Below are 22521 nucleotides of genomic sequence, written 5' to 3' on the forward strand. Positions count from 1 at the left end.
TGGTGACTCTCCTTTGCCGAACGTTGAGAACTTTGTAGTGTTGATTTTCTGGATGTCGAATGTTGCAGGAATATCTTGAGTCTCTTTTTCGATGCTGTAGTTGCAGCTCTTATCGTCGAAGTGCGTAGGGTCTATTTGGGAGTAGTGGAGGATGAGTTGTCCGGTCACTGGGTCTCTCACGGCTGTACTAGGCTCGATATCTCCAGTATCTGGATCAATATCTCCGTATTCTGTCTTAACTCGACCTGTCACTGGATCAATCTTTCCGGATAGTGAAATAGTTTGCGTCACTGTTGTTCTGGCTCCCATTAGTCTGGGATCATCGGGATCTACTTCGATGGTTTCTCCTGTGATAGGATCGATCATCTGATAAACGTAAACAGATTTCGATGTGACATCGTGAATTCGGCCGGTATTTTCGTCAATAGAGCAATCTTTAGGATCAATTTCCTTAATCTTACCACTGTCGTCTCTTTGTGTTATGATATACACCCTAATGATGATGAGCCGACCGGTTTTGGGATCAATCTTGCCAACTTTAGTGTAGATCTCTCCAGTCGCAGGGTCTATTTGCGAAGCTGAGAAGAGTGGTTCGTTGTTTTCGTCTAGTTGGCCAGTAGCCGAATAGATCTGTCCAGTAGAAGGATCGATCTTAGTGACTGCAGGATCTATCTCTGTCTGCTTAACGACAAGTCCGGTTTTAGGATCAAGGTAACCGTAGATAGTGATAATATACCCAGTTTTCGGATCAATAAGACCTGTGGTATAAACTGTCTCTCCCGAAGCGTCTTTTGGACCCGGAGTCCAGATTTGATTTGTTTTGGGGTCCACTTTTACATTCTTAGGATCGTTAGCAACAATAGGCTTTCCTGAAACAGGGTCCACTCTGTTTTGAATGATTCTAATAGATATAAGTCTTCCAATATCCTTATCTGGTTTTCCTGATTTAGGATTAATTTGACCAGACTTCAGAAGAATCTGTCCAGTGACGGGATCTACTTTAACATCCTTAGTTTCTGGTTTACCAGTCTTAGGATCCGTATATGTAATTGTTCCCTTGATAAGATCAATCTGACCATACTTAGTGTCAATCTTATTGGTTTCGGGATTAAATTGTCCTGTGCAACTTTCAACGTGACTGTTCTTAGGCTCGATGATTCCTTTCTTGGAGTCAATTTTGCCAACAACGGTTGTGACCTCAACGATGGGATCGATCTGAGTTCCAATGGAAATCAGTTGACCCAAGTTGGGATCAGACTTGCCTGTCTTGGGGTCAACTACCCCAGTGATCAGTACTTGTCCCGTTGTCTCGTCAACGTGGACCGGTTTTTGGGTATCGTGGTCAGAAGCGTCCGCTACGAAAATGATGCCATTAGTGGGATCAATAACTCCGTACTTGGTAGAAATATGTCCTGCTGCGACATCAATTTTACCCTTGGAATGTTCAATTTGTCCATTGGCCGTGTCAAGCTTTCCAGTGTTAGGATCAATCTTGGCAGTGATGGTTGTGATCTCAACAATTGGATCGTCTTGTTTAGCAACACTGAATATGTGCCCAACATTAGGATCCATCTTGCCAGTCTTAGGATCAACAACGCCCGAACTTACGATAATCTGGCCCGTGGTGGGGTCCACGTGTCCATCCTTAGTAACCTTTTGTCCAGAGGTGGGATCGGTGACGATAATTCCTCCAGTCTTACTGTTGATGACTCCGTACTTAGTTTCAATCAAGCCAGTGTTCGGGTCGAGAACACCGGTAGAATGTTCAATGTCGGAGTTGTTCATGTCTGGTTTCTTTGTTTTGGGATCAATGCGAGTAATGATGACCATAATCTTGACAATCTTCTTCTTAGCCGGTTCTTTAGCAGGTGCAATTAGGGCTGCTGCTGATGCCGGGGTCACACTTGCTGCCACTGGGATGTGAGAAACCTTTTCAGGTGTCGTTTTAGTGGGTGATTTGGGCACAACAGGCTGAGCGACAGGAATACCGATAGAAGCCGGTTTAGTCGGGCTAGTGGGAGTAGCTGGAACATAAGATGCGCTCGAAGGAGCTGAGGATTTTTCAATATCTTCCTTGATTTCCACGCTGTAAATCTGAGCGAGATTTGGATCGACTTTTCCAGTTTTAGGATCTATAACCCCTTGGGTGAGAACTATTTGTCCAGATTTCTCATCCACCTTGCCTGGCTTGATGGTCTGCTTATTGCTCTTCGGATCAACAAATACTATTTCTCCAGAACTAAGATCGATAACTCCAGCTTGGCTAAGAACTTGGTTAGTTTCTGGAATAAGTACACCAGTATAGCTGTCGGTTTTTCCTGAAGAAGTATCGATTTGCTTAGATTTAGGATCAACCTTTGCGGTCACAACAACAATATTCACAATGGGTTGGTTTTCATTTGCAACCAGCATGTGCTGGGTGAGAGATGAATCAGGTTTACCTGTGTTGGGATCTACAACACCTTGGTTGATGGTAATTTGACCAGTGGATGGATCTACATGACACTTCCTGGTATCCTGCTTGCCAGACTTGGGATCAGTACTGATGATATGATTGGTCTCGGGCTCGATGAGACCATACTTGGTGATTATATGACCATCAGCATGTTGAAGAGCGGGAGTTGTCTCAGTAACTGCCGTACCGGGCTCTACTTGTTTAGTCTTAGGATCAATCCTGGCTGTGATAGTAATTATTTTCAGAATAACATCATTTTCTTCTCCGACAATGATTCTCTGGCCGAGTGTCGGATCCACCTTACCTGTCTCTGGGTCTACCACTCCAGAGGACAATAGTATCTGGCCAGTTTTAGGATCAACTTGTCCAGATTTAGTTTCAGTTTTTCCGGTTGCGGGATCTACTATGGATACTTGTCCAGTCTTGGGATCAATGAGGCCGTATTTAGTGCTTACCAATCCAGTCTCCTTATTGAGCACTGCGGGTGAAGCTTCCACTTTACCATTGAGATAATCAATCTGCTTGGTTTTGGGATCCATTTTTGCGGTAATTGTGAAAATTTTGATAACAGCGTCATTCTCTTTCGCAATTATGAATTGCTGACCTAAAGTAGGATTCTTGTTTCCAGTTTTAGGGTCTACCACGCTGGAGGTGAGAATAAGGTGGCCGGTCTTCGGATCCACATTAGCTTGCTTAACTTCCTTCATACCGGTTTTAGGATCAGTCACATGAATCTGTCCACTCTTGGGATCAATGAGACCATACTTTGATATGATGAACCCATTAGATTTTTGCAGTACACCAGGAGTCTCCTCGATGTCACTCTTGGTCAAGTCCAGTTGACGAGTTCTCGGATCAAACTTGGCTGTTATTGTCACAAGCTTAACGATGGTATCATTTTCACCAGAAATAATAATCTGCTGTCCAAGAGCTGGGTCGGCTTTACCGGTCTTGGGGTTTACAACACCCGAGGAAATGAAAATTTGACCTGTTTTGGGGTCAATATCAGCTTTTTTCACTTCTTGCTTTCCGGTCTTCGGATCAGTGCACAAAATAATTCCACTCTTAGGATCAATGAGTCCATACTTGGTTTGTATAAGACCATTGGAAGCCTGTTGGATGCCTACAGAATTGTCCACATAGCTGGATACAGCTTCTGGCTTTCTGGTGTAGGGGTCAAGTTTACCAACGAGGGAGAGGATGTTCACGATACCATCATGCTCTCCAGCAATGACAAACTGTTGCCCGAGAGAGTTGTCTACCTTCCCAGTGTGTGGGTCCACAACGTTGGATGTGAGTAGGATCTGTCCAGTCTTGCGATCGAGCTGGCCTTGCTTTACTTCTTGCTTTCCAGTCTTATGGTCCGTGGACACAATCTTGCCGGAGTTGGGATCAATGAGGCCGTACTTGGTTACGATCTGTCCACTTTCTGTGTCTAGAAGGCCGGTAGAGTGATCCATCTTACCATTAGAGGTATTCAGCTGCTTAGTATTAGGATTGAGTTTAGCTGTGATAGTTACAATTTTCAAGATGGGATCATTCTTTCCAGCGAATATAAACAGTTGGCCGAGAGAACCATCTTGCTTGCCAGTCTTGGGATCGATAGCGCCGGGAGCAAGAATAACATGTCCCGTCTTAGGATCCACATGTCCCTGTTTGTTTTCAGTTTTTCCAGAAACAACATCTGTAACAGTGATCATTCCATTTTTAGGATTAATCACACCGTAATCGGTGTCAATATGGCCGTTGGCATTGTTAACCACTCCAACGCTGTGCTGAACTGAGCCATGAATGAGATCCAGTTTCTTGGTCTTGGGATCATACTTGGCAGTGACAACCATGACTTGAACCTCGGTTCCAGATTTGACACCGGCAACGGGTACAAATACCGGCGCAGGCTCGTGAGTTGCCCTTTCCAGATCGAGGAAGGCAGAGCTAGGGTCATATCCCGCAGGGGCGGCAGTATTAGCCGGAGCCTTGGCTTGCTCCTTTCTAGCGGCTGACTCTACATAATCGAGCCCCGGAGTCTTAAGCGGCTGCATGGTTTTGAGATCATCCGGTTGAGTTTTCCTCTTTTCGGCGCTTTCTGCTAGCTTCTTGTCTTCTCCGGGCGCATAGTTGAAAGCGAGACCAGTGGCCCGCCTGGTGTTCGGACTCTGCTGCTCATCGGGGGAGCTTTGACTATCTCTCTTCGGTTCTTTATCATAGCTGAATCCTCCCTGGATAAAGGGTTTTCTGGTGGGGCTCTGGTTAGGATCGGACTCTGTGTAATCGTAAGGCTTGGTATAGCCCGGCTTGTCTCCCTTACCGGGACTCTTCTCCAGCGAGCTGTCGAGGTTGGAGCTCTCATTAGAGGTGTCGAGGAGGGCAGTTTTGGATTTGGATTTAGGTTCCTTCTGCTTCTTGTCCTTCTCCTTGGACTCCTTGGGTTCCTTGGGTTCTTTCGGCTCCTTGGGGGTCTTCTCCTTTCTTCCCGAACCGAAGAAGAATCCTCCGGCCTGTGTGGATAAGTGCGGCGCGCCCGATTTGATGAAAAAGAAAAAGAAAACAAAAAAACTAAATAAACAATCGTATTTACAAATGCGACGCAAAATGTAATAATTAAACCTAAAACTAAAGATGGCGAAAGCATGCCGAGGAGGGCCATCGAGACGCGCTGGCCGCGTCTAGCTTTGCGGAAGCAGACAATTACATTGTTTCGAAACAAACGCGCCACAAACCAGAAAAAAAAAGATATTTAATTTACAAAATGAAAATAACGCGAAGCTCTAGGGCAATATGGCGGCTCAAGCTAACCGCAGCGAAATATGCGCCGGCACCGCCAAACTCTACTTGGGGAAATCTCTAATACAGTAACGAACAAAGAATTTAGACCAGCAGAGTGATGCTGCGGCCCTAGGAGACAAGACAGACCACTAATTGGGTGTGGCGAAGTAGACTCCGCTTACACATGACAAGAACAGGAACAGGAACAGTAAATACACAACCAGACAACAGAGCTTGCAAACATCGGAATATATTCAGTCTAAATGAAGGGCTTCCATGACTAGTACAATAGAATAATAACATCAGCACTCACAACAATAAATTAATGTAACAATTTACAAACTTTACAAGACTCTGAAAACTAAACAAAAGTTTTAAATAAACGTGAATCTATTACGGAGAGCATTAGATTTACTTGTAACATACGAATTGAATCGATGAAACTAATATTAGGATGCGAGTACAAACTGTATCGAGATATTTGTGATTCGAGATACTTTAATGATCACTGTGCCTTTGGTGATATGGTGAGAGCGACCGAGTTCAGCCCATAGAGGGCATGAGGGAGAATGAGAGGAGGCGGGCACCTACCTTGGCTTTCTTGCCGGACTTCGGGGTCTTCTCCGTGTCGCTGGAAGTGTTGAGAGTGGAGTCATTGTCGGTTCCTAAATATACAAAACAAACATTATTAGCTCGTGTTTTTCGTTCATAAAAAAAAAAATTGGAAAGACACAGAGGTGATACTGATATTGCGTAACTGTGAATTGATTTTTTTGTCAGGGAACTTAAAAAGCACTCTGTAAATATATTACTTACAATTTTAATCAACCAAAAACACCGCCAGAGTATCGGGAAAACTATCATTATTTAGAGTAAAAAATAGCGATAATTTCAAACTAACGGCTCTTAGTCCTTGTAACGAATTTACAGCAGTAAAACACTTTTGTAAAAAAAAAAACAGATAATGCGGTATCGCAGTATCCCTGATGATTTGCGTTGCATATTTCAATTTTGGACGCCATTTTCAACGAGTTATAAATTAGGAAACAGGTTGTGGTGGAGCGAGTTTGAACCTCGGACTTCTGATCCACGAGTCCGTGACCAAACTATACATGGCACCTAAAATGACAACATCATTTCTTCAAAGGAGTCAAGTCCTGCTCCAAGAATATACAACAATATACCATTTGCCACAAAAGAAGATAAAAATCTCGAGCTATTTAAATTATTTATGAAAAAATGGCTAACTGTCTCGGGATGGTCACCAAAGCAGTAGACTTGTTTAATTAAAATATTTTTTTTGGATTTTGTGTTTTGTATTTGTATCCACACAGTGTCTCGATGAATATATGTCATATATAAACAAATACAAACTAAAACCACTTTCGGACAAAGGGATTTTGAGTATTATTCAATTAAAATCTATAACCTACTTCCACTATCTATCAAAACAATTGAGAAAATGAGAAAATGTTTAAAAAGGCTATAAAAAATGGATAGTGGAGCTTGGTAGAAGTAAAATGGATTGTCTCATTCGCCCATACCAATATTGAATCAACTGCTCCACAAGTGTATAGCTTATGTTAGGTTTTTGTTATTTTCATTGTGTGTTTTGTAATATAAATAATATAGATGTACATAAATACCTTGTTTTTAAAACTGAATATTTGTTTATTATCTTCGTTTTTTTTAAGTTAGTCTTCTTTGTGTATTCTCAAATGTAATTAAAAAAAGTATATTGTGAAGTGTCCTCGGCACGGAAGACCCCAGTGAGGTCACATTATTTTTATTATTAATTATAGTTGGTAAGCAAAAAATATGAATAAATAAATAAATATATTTGGCATTTGTGCGGATGTTGGGCCACTGGGAACTTACAGATGTAAAGGTGCCTACGACAGTAGCTTGTTACTTGGCCTCATGTCTGTACAGTAGTTAAATATGTGAGCTGTACAAAAAATATTATTTTGTTTTTTGTCTTACTATTATTTATGTATATACGAGTGTACCTGTGTGGATTTGAGTATGAATATGAGTTATTTTATGTATATTTTTTAGACACCATAAGCGTATATTAAATCATGTAAATGCATGCCTCGACACGGGGTGTGCCCAGTGAGGTATTCATATTTAAAAACAAAAGTTTCGACTTCTACCCGACCCAAATGGTTCCATTCCGTGGACCGGATTATGTAATCACGTAATGCGGAGCTACTCACCATTTTCGTTGGGCGAAGAGAGAGCCTGCTCGTTGGCAGAGCGGTTCTCCTTGTCCTCCTTGATCTTCTTGTCTTTGTCCGGTTTGTCTTTGTCTGGTTTTTCCTTGTCCGGTTTGTCCTTGTCTTTCTTGGCGCCGAACAGCCCACCGGACGGCAACACCTGCACGGCTCCCGCCGGTTTCTTGAAACGCAAACAAGCAACATTACTCGAGGTATATAAAGAAGTGGTTTGGTTGTATAGAAATTTTGATAGACAAAAATATTTTCATAAATATTCGTCAATTATATATATCACACACGGAAGGTTCCAGGTTCGATTCCCGGTGAGAACACAAAAATTAAATGTGATTTTTTTCTCAAACCTGGGTGTTCTGTGATGTAATTCACCTCTGTAATTGGGCCTCGTGGCCTGTTGTAGTGCAAAAAAAAATAAAAAAATAATAAAAAAAATAAAAAATAAAAATTCAAATAAAATAAAATCAGCATCATTTTCCTATCCGAACCCAGTAGTGCATAGGGCATTGCGTTGGCACTATAACTGAAGAGCTTAATGTTTTTCTTACGCATCAGGCTGACTTATCTTCACTCGATTTCCTTTATCAGAATTTTTATTCGAGAGTAGCCACAGACTGTATTATTCGTCGTCTACACGATGTAACAACAAGGCTTAAACCTTCAAGTTTTATATTGTTAGCTCACAAAGTATGCTTTCATTTAAATGGAAAATAAAAAACTGCCAGGAGCAAAATCAATATATCCCCTAAACAAACTCTTCATATTATAGAATATGAGAATTTCTTGGCAGGGAAAACCCATACAATAACTTGCCATGGCGAGTGAATAATCTCATCAAAATGAGTTTTGTAAACTAGAAAAAGCTATTATCAAAAAGCTTACACATGACAAAACAAAATTAAATATGTTGGATAATAGGGAAATATTACATACTACGAATACCAATAACAATATGTGTATTGTGGAGAAATGTTTTCGTAAATAACTTTTGAAATAAAATTGTTAAAAAATCTGTCTATACCAAACCGCGACATGTTTGGCCTCGACAATTGTGACATTTTGACGATGTTCAATTTAAGCTTGAACGGTCAGAAATTTTGCCAAATCGTGACGAATGAAGCCCGTGGTCAATGCAATGGACCGTATTTGCGGGAATTCAAAATTAAAAATATTTTTTATGCTACTAATGAATGACAGTATTTCATAGACGCTATTAATTTTAAATTGTAAAAAAAAATACATGATATTTCCCTATTGAGACACGGGACCACATATACTGTACAAGTATAGTAAAGGACAAAACAAAGTGCACAGTTTAATAAGATTAGACATGAAACAAAGTGTACTGTATAATATGGAACACGAAACAAATTTTACTGGATAATATAAAACATTTAACAAAGTGTATTGTATAATATGGAACATGAAACAAAGTTCACTAGATAATATCGGGGGTTAAGGGTCATAAGGGCGAAACTACAAAAACACAGTTTTGAGATAAATGATAAAACAGTTTTCAAAAAATAAGACTGTCTTTTAAGGGTAACAAATAAAGAAAATAAAAAATACAGCTAATAGAGCATAAAATGTTTTAGAGACAAAAATATGAAACTACGCTTTCGTCTATATGACCCTAACTTGCGCTTACATTAGTAAATTAACAAAATGATGTAAAAGGTGTTTTATTCTTCTGACTTTAAACAAAACGCTTCATTTGTAGTTTCACACAAATTTATCTAGGTAACTACTTATTGGATGAGTTTCATATTTTTGTCACTAACAGGATATTTTGTTTGGATATCAGATTAGTACTTAACACAAAACAGCATTTTTTGTAGTTTCGCCCCGATATAAAACATTTAACAAAGTGTACTGTATAATATGGAACACGAAACAAATTTTACTGGATAATATAAAACATTTAACAAAGTGTATTGTATAATATGGAACATGAAACAAAGTTCACTAGATAATATAAAACATTTAACAAAGTGTACTGTATAATATGGAACAAGTATAGTTATATAATAGTTATATAAGGCCTATTTTTAAATCAGGCGATAAATCTAATGTTAGCAATTATAGGTCTATTTCAACATTATCTTGTATCCCTAAAATGTTTGAAGCTATAATTGCTAGCAAAATCACGCCCATGTTTAAGAATATACTGATCGATGAACAGCATGGATTTAGATCTGCCAGATCAACCACCTCTAACCTGGTAGATTATACCCAGGTTATTGTCAAAGCACACGAAAATGGTCAGCAGATTGATGTTCTTTATACAGATTTTTCTAAGGCATTTGACAAAGTAGATCATAAAATTCTCATGTATAAATTACATGCCTTGGGAATAAGAGATCCATTACTATCATTTATTAAATCGTATCTAACTAGTAGGACACAAAATGTTCGGATAAATAACTATTTATCAACCAGTATTGATGTTACATCGGGTGTACCTCAGGGTGCTCATTTGGCACCCCTGCTTTTCAATTTGTTTATTAATGATGTTGCTAAATCATTCTCTTACTCTCGTTTTTGGCTCTTCGCGGACGACAACAAAATTCTCAAAATAATTCAAACTTTACAAGACTGCTTTCTTCTTCAATCAGACATTAATTCTTTTAACCGATGGTGTAAAGTCAATAAATTAGAACTAAATATCAAAAAATGCAAAATAATGTCATTTCATAGAACAAAACAACCAATTTCCTTCGAGTACCTATTAGAAAACTCCAAAATTGATGTAGTCAAGTCCATCAGAGATTTAGGAGTTGTTTTGGACTATAAACTGACATACAACGAGCATATAGATAATACAGTAAATAAATCACTGAAATTACTTGGCTTCATTAACAGAATATCCTCTGATTTTACTCATGTCCGTACAATCAAAACTCTGTATTGCTCAACTGTTCGCCCTCTTCTTGAATATGCCTCAGTGGTCTGGTCTCCATTCTATGTCAATTGCATAAATCACATTGAATCAGTCCAACATCGCTTACTTCGAAAAATAGCGTGGATGCTCGGACTAGAGAGAGATAATTATTCTTATGCTGAAATAGAGTCAATGTTAAATATTTCTAGTCTACAAAAACGTAGAACTAATATTGACTCCATATATATGTTCGGCATACTAAATGGTATAATCGATGTTCCATCATTACTGGGACAAGTAAAATTCAATATTCCGACTCGTAGATTGAGAAACAATGAAGTACTGTTCATCGATCAGCATAGAACAAACTATGGCCTAAATTCTCCAATGACCCGCCTTTGTCGTATTGTTAACTCAAGACAGGATCTGGACTTTTTTGGTTTAAGTTTACAACGATTTAAACGAGCACTAAATAAATAGTCCAGATCTTGTCTCGATGTCCCTTATGTTTGTCAATGCTTCTTTCTTTTTTCTTTAAATGTTTTAAACTACTCTTTTATTGTAATATTTAAACCTTATAAATTGTATACATGGACAATGTCCGTTAATAAATAAATAAATAAATAAATAACACGAAACAAAGTTTACTAGATAATATAAAACATTTAACAAAGTATATTGTATAATATGGAACACGAAACAAAGTGTACAGTTATGATAAAAAAAACATGAAATCATTAATTTACTACGCTAAAACCCCCAAATTACATTTTTCAAGTGACCGACAAAAAACTAAAAATGTAAATGGAGGGTAGCGAAAAAGAACACTTGAGCGAATTGCTTTTTATTTTAAAAGTTACCAAACGATGTTTGAACAAATTTTCAGTTGCAACTTTTTAAAATATCATATTCATAAATAATAAATGGGTTGGTGTACTGATGCAGTGCCTTATGCACCATTATGTGAGAAAAAATGCAAACATGGAGGAAATAAATGTCCATAAAGAAGAAATATACAAATTGCCTTTAAAATTACAACTTCAAAAAATTTCAATGGCAGTAATAAATGTCCGTAAAATTATAAACAATAAACTGTCTAATGATTTCTGGGCTTTGTCTTTTGATTTAAATCGGTATAATGATAGAGAGTATCTTCAGACTCTTGAGCTGTCAGTCCTCAGTGGGGATAGCATTTTTATTCCGACCAACAAGTTGGTATAACGATAAGAGACTAACTTCAGACTCTTGAGCTGTTAAAAATGCGAAAATGTCCGCAAAACACAATACACTGTCTTTCAAATCACAAATTTCTCCGATCCAGATGTGTGTATAGTGAATGAGACTAATTTCAGACTTCATCTGTCAGATTTCAGCAAGGATTGCGAATTTCTGCAATAACTGCAGGAAAAAAGGTAAAACTGGGTTTTAAATGTACTAAAAAATGACAAATTCAATGGGAGATTCTCAATTCTAGAAACAAATATTCTCACATCTCACAACATCTTCGAGATTTGCACTGGTTAAAAAGCCCAGAGAATAAAATACAAGCTTTGCTGGACAGTACTCAAACCCCTTCATGAAATGGCTCCAAAATACCTATCGGACCTTTGTATTAGGGAAAATACATGTCAAAGAAAATCTACTCTTACGCCAGCATTTGATTCAGGAAGAGGAAAACTTGTCAAAATCCGGCGCTCCCCAAACACTAAATTTGGAGATTGTGATTTTGCCGCCGCCGGCCTCTCTGCCTGGAACCGATTGCCTTCAAACTTACGAATCATCGACAGTCCCAGTCAGTTCGGATCCCAACTAAAATCCCACTTCTTTAAACTATCATACCCTCAATTTTAAATCTGGAAATATAAGTTTAGGTATACAATTGTAAAGCGCCCTTGAGGTGATTTTTTACAAAAATGGCGCTATATAAATCAGCCACATATTATTATTATTAGACATTCATATTTCATTCATAAATTAAAGTCGAGAAGTCGCTGAAAGATAAACCTTCTATTTGTCTACAAAGATTCGTATAAACTAACCATATTGTGTTTGGGATTCAAGGTGATATTTTTTTACTCTACAATGTGTACGTAAATTTAATGTTTTGTATCTATACATAAAGCAGAATATAATGATAAAATAAAAACAATACTACGAAAAAAAGTTTAAAGCTCCACAAAATAATACAAAAAATATATATACGGTGAAAAGCTGTGCAGTGGGAAAAATACTTTAAACGGACATCAAACTAAAAAAAAATATGGCCCCAAACATGCGGCATAGGTATCGTAGTTTATATTTTATCCATGGCCCAATATTCACGCAACTGCCTATATAAGAAAATTGTACAAAGAAATAAAAAAATGTATTAATATGCTCTTGAATACTGTTAGATGGAGAAAATCGAAGAAGGATTCAAGAATTCTATACAGAATTCTATGCAGCTAAACTTCGATGAGTGATAATAGCCTCAAACAAGATGTGAGTGAGGGAATCTCAGATGTCTGATTACAAAAGATGTGACAGAGCGGGGGAATCTCAGATGTCTGATTACAAAAGATGTGACAGAGTGGGGGAATCTCAAATGTCTGATTACAAAAGATGCGACAGAGTGGAGAAATCTCAGATGTCTGATTACAAAAGATGTGACAGAGTGGAGGAATCTCAGATTTCCGATTACAAAAGATGCGACAGAGCGGGGGGATCTCAGATGTCTGATTACAAATGATGTGACAGTGGGCAGGGACCTCAGATCACAAGAGATGGGACAGAGTGAGGGAATAGATGTCTGATTACAAAAGAAGAGGGGTAATCTCAGATCTCTAAAGTGGTAAATTTCAGCTGGTAACACCGAAGCAAGATAAATCATGTATATTATTATTATTGTTAGCTATACCCCATGCTTGAGGTAAGAGAGAAATTAGAGATTCCACTGAGTTATTTATGTAAAAAGATATTTAAAATTAAAATCTGTATGAAAATTTGCATTTCTGAAAGTTTTCAAGGCAAATCGCGACATTGGGCCAGGACGGGGAATGCAGGCGGGGTTGTATGGCTACTACAATTGATCAACCTTGCCGGCATCCTTGGTGGCTTCCCAGTCTCCCTCCATGGAGCTGCATGAGGAGGCCGCGCTGTCCGCACACGACACCTACACGCAAACGTACGCATTGCCAATACATGTCTTACACACACATACAAATTAAATCATTTCCTAAGGTCTTCTCATTGCATTTTATGTGGACGAGATTTTAATGGAGATTAAGGAAGACAAAAATGTCTTCAAATACACATTTCAAGAGTAGAACCAAGATCAGAAAATACATATTTAGTACCACAAGGAAGGAAGCTAGGACCTCTTCTATTTGAATGTTATATTCTTCTCATATGAATATTTCGTCATGTGTATTTGTATGAAAAACCCAAATAAATTAATGAGATTCTGCATACATCACTGGAGTAGCTCAAGGAAGGAAGCTAGGACCTCTTCTATTTGAACGTAGTTATACAGAAAGCAGCCAGCTATAGAAAAGTGAAACTGAGATAATAGCTCTTTTGTGAAAAGGGCGAATAATCGAATCAACACAACAGTTGGAATGTTTCTGACTTTTGACAAATGATAAACAATGAATACATTAGTTTTTTAATGTTATGAACAAGAATCAAATTGCGTATTTGACAAGTTTTTATGATTTTCAAAATACTGTAAGATTCTTCTAGTGCTGTGGGTGTTTTCTGCAAATTGAGAAATGCCGTTTTTGTGATCGACACTATTTTCAGAAGGTGATTATAACAGTTTTTTGTATGAAAGTGGCCGGGCAGTTTTTGGCAGAACATAGAATAAACCTTACTGCACCCGATAACATGAATTTTTTATTTTTTTTAATTGTGGACTGGCTGCTTTCTGCATAACTACGTTCATTTTATATTATGTTCTTCTCGTATGAATATTTTGTGATGTGTATTTGTAGACATCCTCTAAAACAATATATAATCTCCATTGAAATGCAGTCAGCATAGAATGGTTCATTAAAATTTTTAAATACATCATATTACAAAGATAAAATATAGAAATTTTGTCATTTTTTGAACAGAGACCTTCGATTTCTCAATTCCTAAATACCCAATCACATAAACCGACTGTGCAACACTGGATGAAGAAATGAGTGGAATTTTCGTGATAGCGATAACGATTTGATTAATATTATTTTATTTTGACTACATTTAACAGTTCTATGCTGGATACACCTACACACTGATACATTATGTGGCTGTGTGCGCTGTGTGGTCACTACATAGACAAACTGCAAATATCTAGCGTACTAACATTACCGAACATGTAATAATGACAGACTCTTACGGTGGTATTTCATAATAAAAATACTGGTGATGAACTCATTCTTATGAATACTATTCATTTGGAATGGGATTGGAATTAATTTTTTTAAATTTTCAAAACAATATATTAAATTGAATACTGCTTTTAACTCATGTTCATTAAATACACTTTCCAACTCATATTTTCATATGATACTCGCTCCAACACATGTTTATTAGGTACTCTTTCTTACTCATATTCATTAATAACACTTTCCAAATCATGTTCATTAGATACTCATTTGAGCTCATGTTCATTAGATACACTTTTGAACTCATGATTTATTTTTTTAAACTCCGGTTCATAAGATACTCTTTCCAACTCATGCTCATCGAGTACTCTTTCTAATTCATGTTCATTAACACTTTCCAAATCATGTTCATTAGATATACTTTCTAACTAATAATAATAAAGTACGCTTTCTAAATCATGTTTATTAGATATTAATTTCAAATCATTTTCATTAGATACACTTTCTAACTCATGTTCCTCGGGTAATTTTTTCAACTCGTGCTCATAACTCATTAAATATTCATATTCATTAAATATTCATTCCAACCCATGCTCAATAGATACTAATTCCAACTCATGTTTGTTAGATACACTTTCTAACTGATGTTCATCGGGTACTTTTTCCAACTCATGTTCATCGGGTACTCTTTCTAACTCATGTTCATTAAATACACTTTCCAAATCATGTTCATTAGATATACTTTCAACCTAATAATAATAAGGTACGCTTTCTAAATCATGTTTATTAGATACTAATTTCAAATCATTTTCATTAGATACACTTTCTAACTTATGTTCATCGGGTACTTTTTTCAACTCGTATTCATAACTCATTAAATATTCATGTTCATTAAATATTCATTCCAACCCATGCTCATTAGATACTAATTCCAACTCATGTTTATTAGATACACTTTCTAACTCATGTTCATCGGGTACTCTTTCCAACTCATGTTCATCGGGTACTCTTTCTAACTCATGTTCATTAAATACACTTTCCAACCCACGCTCATTAGATACTAATTCCAACTCGTGTTTATTAGATACACTTTCTAACTCATGTTCATTGGGTACTCTTTCCAACTCATGTTCATCGGGTACTCTTTCTAACTCATGTTCATTAAATGCACTTTCCAACCCACGCTCATAAGATACTAATTCCAACTCGTGTTTATTGGATACACTTTCTAACTCATGTTTATCGGGCACTCTTTCTAACTCATGTTCATTAAATAAACTTTCCAAATCATGTTTATTAGACACACTTTCTAACTCATGTTTATCATGATGTACTCTAAACCCATGTTCATTAAATACACTTTCTATTTCACGTTCATTAGATAGCCATTCCAACACATTTTTATAAGGTACATTTTGCAACTTGTGTTCATCAGACGCTTTTTCAAACTCATTTATTACCATAAAATACAAGCATAAAACAATAACAAAAAGTTTCGATAAATTACATTTTAACAGTTTGTCATCGGGAGTTTATGATGGTCTAAACATTAACTTTCCAACTCATGTTTCGAGCATACGTAAAAACTACATTTGAGCAATGTTTTAATCAAATAGTTACGGCTAGGAAGGGGAGAGAGGTACCTTGTCTTTCTGCTTGTCTTTCTTGGCCGGGCTCTTCGGGCGGACAATGTCGGTGTTCATGTCGGGCATGTGCTCCGGAGGATGGGACATGGTGTGACGTTTGCTGCTGTCGTCGTCCAGAGAACCGTACGGCTGTTTGCCAGCCAAGGCTAAAAGAAATATAAAATTCGTATTCGAAGTGATAACTTTGCGTTAATTAATTAAAAAATGGGAGCTGGAAGTTGGGCACCGAGTGGGTGGACATTGGTCGGGTTAGACTAAAGGTGCAGTGTTACCGTCCATGCTGCGCGAGGTGAGGTGGCGCCCGCTCAGCGAGCGCTGGAAGTTGGGCGCCGGGCGCTGGATGGGCGCGCGGCGCGACTCCCAGTGCGTGCGCCCCGAGTAGCGGAAGCGGGAGCCGAGGCGCGGGAACAGGGTGGACTTTCCGGTGGGTTCGGGGGTCATCAATCTGTTAGAATGAGAACAATATTTTAAATATGAATCGTCTGTTTGGGTGATCCAGTGCAGGTTGAATTAGTTCCATAAAAATAGCGACGCCAGTTTCACAGTCGGCCGTCTAACCAACTGCGCCACGGCACCTGTCATTGAAATTAATACTTTAATTTAAAAGGTAAATTAAAGGTAATTAATTATGAACTGAAAACCTGGTAATAGGTAGAAAAGATCGTAGAAAATGGGGTCGCCAGAGATTGTTGGTGTTCAAAATAAACACCTTTCCATGAGCCATTTTTCCACTGCACTTTCAAGATGAACTGCTAAATATGAAGAGGCTTGTGAATTATGACTTTTTACCGATTCCTTCCTCATAGAAACAAAACACAAACACATCCGTTAACTTCGACTGAAGAGCTTCTTAAAAAAAATACCAAGCTTTGGTTGTGTTTGTATGCAAGTTTACTCTCCTGTAAACCTCGCAAAATGCAGATATGATAGTATACGTTGGAACTGTAGAAATTGCTATCGATGAATAATGGAGGTGGGTTGTGCACGGATTGATGACCGGATCAGACCAAAACGCTAATAAAGTGTTTTTACAGGATATATGTTAAAAGCAAAATTTTGTTTAATATGTATTTAGAGCATGTTTCAAATAATGTAAACTGTTTCCCTCGGTATGGGACATTATTTTTAATAAAAATAAATACATGGATCGGTTACTAGGCAACGCGGCGGGGACGATGAATCCTCGAGTTACCTGAAGAAGGTGTGATGCTCGACGCAGACCTTCCACAACTTCTTGGCCTGGCGGTGGTTGGCGAGCTTGAAGCCAACCGTGGACTCGTACTGCTCAAACTCCCCGGGCCGGATCTTCACGTAGAAGTTGTGGCGCTTGTAGCTGATCTTCAGGATCTTGGGCCACGCGAAGCGGTTGATCCTCAACCTACGAAGAGAGAGAGTGAGAGACATTATTATTGTGGATAATTTATATAGCGCCAAAATCACCTCAAAGTGGATAATATGCACTAACTTGTCCCGGTAAATGAGCAGGCCGGAGGAGCAGACGCCCAGCATGATGTCCACCCCTTCCGAGTCCCGTGCTGGGTGGAGGTCCACGCCGTACATGGCCAGCTTCTTGGCGTTCTCCAGGTAGTTCAACTCGGCCTCCGCCGGAGTCTGCCCCCTGGAAAAGATGTACCGGCGGATGAAGAATATGTAATGAGAGCGAAATAGAACCAGCGTCCCGTAGATGAGCGATTAAGAAACACAATGTCACTTGGACATAAAAGATATAGTAATAAATTTTGTATAAACTAAAATATTTGTATATTTGTAAATCTTAGTGTAACATAATAATAATAATGTTTGGATAATTTATATAGCGCCACTTTTGTAAAAATCACCTCAAGCGCGCTGTACAATAAATAAATATCCCAACACGTCTTGCAGCTACAGAGCGCATGGACGATTGGGATCCTAGTTCCTCGTCTCCAATTATGATATATTACAATTATGATATATATGAGCTACAATATTTTGAGTTTGTCCAAAGTTTTGTAGACAAGGACTGGATTCACAAACATTCACATTCACAAACATCAACAGATGAAAGAATTGAAGGAATATATATGTTCAAATATAGGCAGAATGGTGAATGTTACACAGTGTGTAAAGTGGGCACTTAAACCAGCCATTAACATGCCTAGACTGCCATATTACCTTCTCTTAAATGTTCTTCATCTCTGTTGTAATATGTTAATATATGAGCTAGATAACAGAACGTCTCGCAGCTACAGAGCGCATGGACAATAAGAAATCTAGCCCCTATTTACATTTTTATTTTTAAAATTTTTATTTGACAATGAAGTTTAGAGTTTAAGTGATATTTTAAAAACAAAATAAAAAGCAAATTTATAAAATTAGAAGTTAGATAACAACAAGTCTCGCAGCTACAGAGCGCATGGACGGCTGAAATTCTAGACCCCATTTACTAAATTTAGATAGTTGATAACATTTACATAATATGATAGCTAACATCACAAAAAGTCTTGCAGCTTCTGTAACATCTGTAAAACAGTTTTATGTAAAAGCTCTGTTACTGTACGCACACAAACAATATTCTCTACCTCCCATAACTCCTTCCACAAATACAATAGTTACTAGATACCCACCCTGATGCTGCAAAAACAATTAAAAATTAGTACAACTTTCGGTCAAAGAGGATTGGCCTACTACTCGGTCAAAGTGTACAATCTACTTCCATCGTCCATAAGGACAATTAGTAAGTACTCACAATATAAAATTGCTATTAAGAAATGGATAGTGGAGGTGGGTTGCGCACGGATCGATGAGTGGATCAAGCCAAATGGGTAAGATTTGTGTACTGTTTACGAAATTTGGTCTACAGGTAAAAATTGGTTATGTTTACATTTGGCTTGATCCACTCACGGATCGATGAGTGGATCAAGCCAAATGGGTAAGATTTGTGTACTGTTTACGAAATTTGGTCTACAGGTAAAAATTGGTTATGTTTATTATGATTATTTTAGTTTATATTGCTTATTATGTTAAATTGGTTAAATAACTAATTTAAGGCATGTTTTACATATTGTAAAATGTTTCCGTCGGCACTGGAGTGAGGGAACATTATTCTGCATAAAAAAAAATAATACAAACATTGTAAAAGTATAAATAAATAAATAAGAATGCAAAAAATATGCGTTCCAATGAGGAAGTTGAGTGTTTTTTTTAATTTGTTAATAGAATATCAAACTAAACCAGAAAACTAAACTATTTCTCAACATTATTTTTGGTACGTGTACTTTTACAAATCAACAGTGACAGGTCATAAGCCCTGTAAACGCTCGAATATCCATAATCCTGAATTTGAAAAAAATTCTACCTCATCTCTGTAGGGATATAAATAAAAATAAATTATTTCTAGTTGGAACTTGAAATGGAGTCTCAAAAATAAAATAAAATTGTGAATAAAGAAATAAATAAGACGGGTCATTAACCCTGTAAATGCCTAGAATTCCATTTCCCTTCTCGAAAATATTACCCTCCTTGTTGCAATATAAAAATCAATTTTCCAATATTTGCTTCAGACCAATACACCGAGGAGTTAAGACAGTCAATGTAACAGATAAAGCGGTGGTAATTGAATTACTTGTGTGTCTTGTGGAGTTCCATGACTTTGTCCTCTAGCGCCTGGGTCTGGTTCGGTGCAAAGCGAAACTCCTTGAGGTAGTCGTGGCTCATCTCGGATGGATCGTAGTCTCCCAACTCCGATTGAACCTAGAAAAGGAGAGATTCAATTCAATTCATTTATTTAAATATAACATATACATTACAAACATATATTCAATACGTACGTATTATAAAAAATAAAAAAAATGCGAAAGAGACTCATGTCAAAGTAGTAGGAGAATCCTGCTCGGAAAACCCCTTCGGGTACATGGAACAGATTAATATCCAGAGCGATGTTGTTCAGCGTAGCGGTAGCCCTTCCAACAGCAGGGTGCTCCTGTTTATCGGAATATAAAACAATCTATGCTGACGCTGTCTTAGGTAATTATCAGGAACGTACAAACCAATGCTCATCATAATCTCAGAATTATCGATCATACCGCGCAACAATCGATAAAAATGTGTAGTCAAATACACATTCTTTCTAGTATCTAAACTGTTGTAGTCAAGCATATAGTTCAGTTATTACTATTAAAATCACCTCAAGGATGCTGTCTTTGCAGCTTCAGAGCGCACGGTCAGTTGGGATTCTAGTTCCTTATTGACCGCGGCAATACTCCTCGGATCTCGCTTCGAAAGGAATAAGAATGTAGATCAGAGAAGTTTATGGTTATATAGCTACTATTCATTACTACTACTACTATATCTGTAGCCATTTCCCCGTCTATCTTGACATACATTCCTAGCTCCTTTTCATACATCTGTGGGGTTCATAGTCCATAATCGATGACACACACGTGCTAAAACGTTACACCTGAAATAGTGTGATGACCGCAGAAAGCAATGTCATCATTTTCTGTAGAATCCAATATCACATTTAAAGCAGCTCTATCAGCATTGGACTTGAAATCAGGATCAACGTTCTGCAGTACATTTACATCGTTCCTACCATGAAGAAATGAAATACAAAGGAACACTGCCTATAAAGAGACCTCAGGGCGTGGCAAACTCAGTACAGTCAGTCAGCCCAACAAGTTCAGTTCATTTCAGTCTACCTCGAAGACCAGCTTCAGTTCCTTCAGTACTTCAACTCTTTCACCACCGTAACACTCGCCCAACATAATTCATTATTTATTCTCCGTAGTAATAAATACGCATTAAACAGCAACCTCGCGTCTTCTCTGCCAATCTCTAACTGGGGTAGGAACTCCAAATCCACGACAACATAATCCTACACATTTCTTCATACATGCCCTTCGGTTGTCTGCTTTTGACATGACCAGGTTTGAGATTTTGGTTTACCTGATCGTGCCACGTCTTTCTTGGTCCCCTCATCCTTCATTACCATTATTTCTCGTCATAAATTCGATTCTTCCGTCATCCATTTGTTTAACATGACCAAACCATCGCAGTGACCCTTTCTTAATATTATCAATTACACCTGTCTCAGATTTGCACTCTCGCCTGATTTCATCATCCGTAACCCCTGTCACACATTAATTTCCCATTCACCTAAGAGATCGCATTTTGACCATGTTCACTTTGCTTTCACCCTTCCTCTGCCAGTTCTATATATCACTTCCACATATGAGTGTTGGGACTAAAACTACACTGTGTGCTGCTAGTTTAGTTTCGATGCACATATTTTAGTTATCAATTACTGCGCTTAGTGCACCGACAAATTTTGCTGCAACCATTCTCTTTCCTTTCAACAACTTTTCCAACTCTTCCATCTCTTGAAAACATGTTTACAGATACACAAATTCTTCTACTTGTTCGAGACATTAGATAATATATATGGTACTACGAAGAAGACAATATGTACCAGGTAAGATCCGAGGAGAGCATAGGTGTTGGGGCTGCAGGGCAGACGCGAGGCCAGCAGATCGTTGCGCACCTGAAGGCACAGATGGTACCGAGTCAGGTCCTCTTGCAGTGTGCCCGGTTCGGGCGGGTAGAACTTGACTTCGAACGACAGCTTCCATGGCTCGCCTGCAAATATACACACTCAACGTAACTAAATGTATTTAATCCACAAAAATGGCGCTGTAAAAATTATCCAGAATAAATAAATGACTATTTTAGAATTTTTATTTTCTTAGGAATAGAAATCCTTTTCTGAGAAAAAGAACAGAAAATAAAATAAAATGTAAATTGAAATTCTTAAAAATTATTATTGAAAAATGGGTTAAAGAATAAAGAATTTGAGGAAATAAAGACTCACTCTTAAGAAATTTGGAGATCCTCTTGTCTAGTTCCAACCAGTTTCGGGGGTCCCTTCTGTCTTCATATGTTATCCCGAAGTAGTCCTTCTCCAGGATGTTCAGGGAGTCGCAAATCCTGTCCAGCAGATCCTGCCCCTTTGCTTTTCTCTACAAAATTCATACATTTTTGTTTTAAAAATATTCCACCACATTGGGCGCCAATATTTGGATAAATAATGTTTCCACAAGTTTAATTTTAGTTTATTGAACCATTGAGCACATAAAGTATGAAAGCATAAACATAACAATAAAAGCATCTCATGAATAGTGGCAATAATGTATTGCCTAGCAATTGAGGATTG

General features: G+C 37.8%; 1 protein-coding gene across 1 annotated transcript in view; it reads right to left on the reverse strand.

Moving 5' to 3' along the window:
• Positions 1–3: 3 nt before the first annotated feature.
• LOC148277602 (protein 4.1 homolog) overlaps positions 4–22521 on the reverse strand; it is a gene marked incomplete at its 3' end in the record, with an annotated part of 121613 nt that continues 99095 nt past the window's right edge. The window contains exons 3-13 of the mRNA XM_088232662.1: positions 22180–22327; positions 21781–21947; positions 19936–20063; positions 17797–17949; positions 17524–17709; positions 16604–16776; positions 16329–16477; positions 13410–13487; positions 7441–7621; positions 5813–5886; positions 4–4953 (exon numbers count right to left, since the gene is read on the reverse strand). Of these exons, the coding sequence (XP_088088788.1) occupies positions 4–4953; positions 5813–5886; positions 7441–7621; positions 13410–13487; positions 16329–16477; positions 16604–16776; positions 17524–17709; positions 17797–17949; positions 19936–20063; positions 21781–21947; positions 22180–22327 (6387 nt within the window). The remainder of the gene's footprint in view (positions 4954–5812; positions 5887–7440; positions 7622–13409; positions 13488–16328; positions 16478–16603; positions 16777–17523; positions 17710–17796; positions 17950–19935; positions 20064–21780; positions 21948–22179; positions 22328–22521) is intronic.

Source organism: Micrasema longulum, unplaced genomic scaffold, assembly GCF_059751315.1.
Source record: "Micrasema longulum isolate JH-2025_06_02 unplaced genomic scaffold, ASM5975131v1 h1tg001008l, whole genome shotgun sequence".
Taxonomy (NCBI): domain Eukaryota; kingdom Metazoa; phylum Arthropoda; class Insecta; order Trichoptera; family Brachycentridae; genus Micrasema; species Micrasema longulum.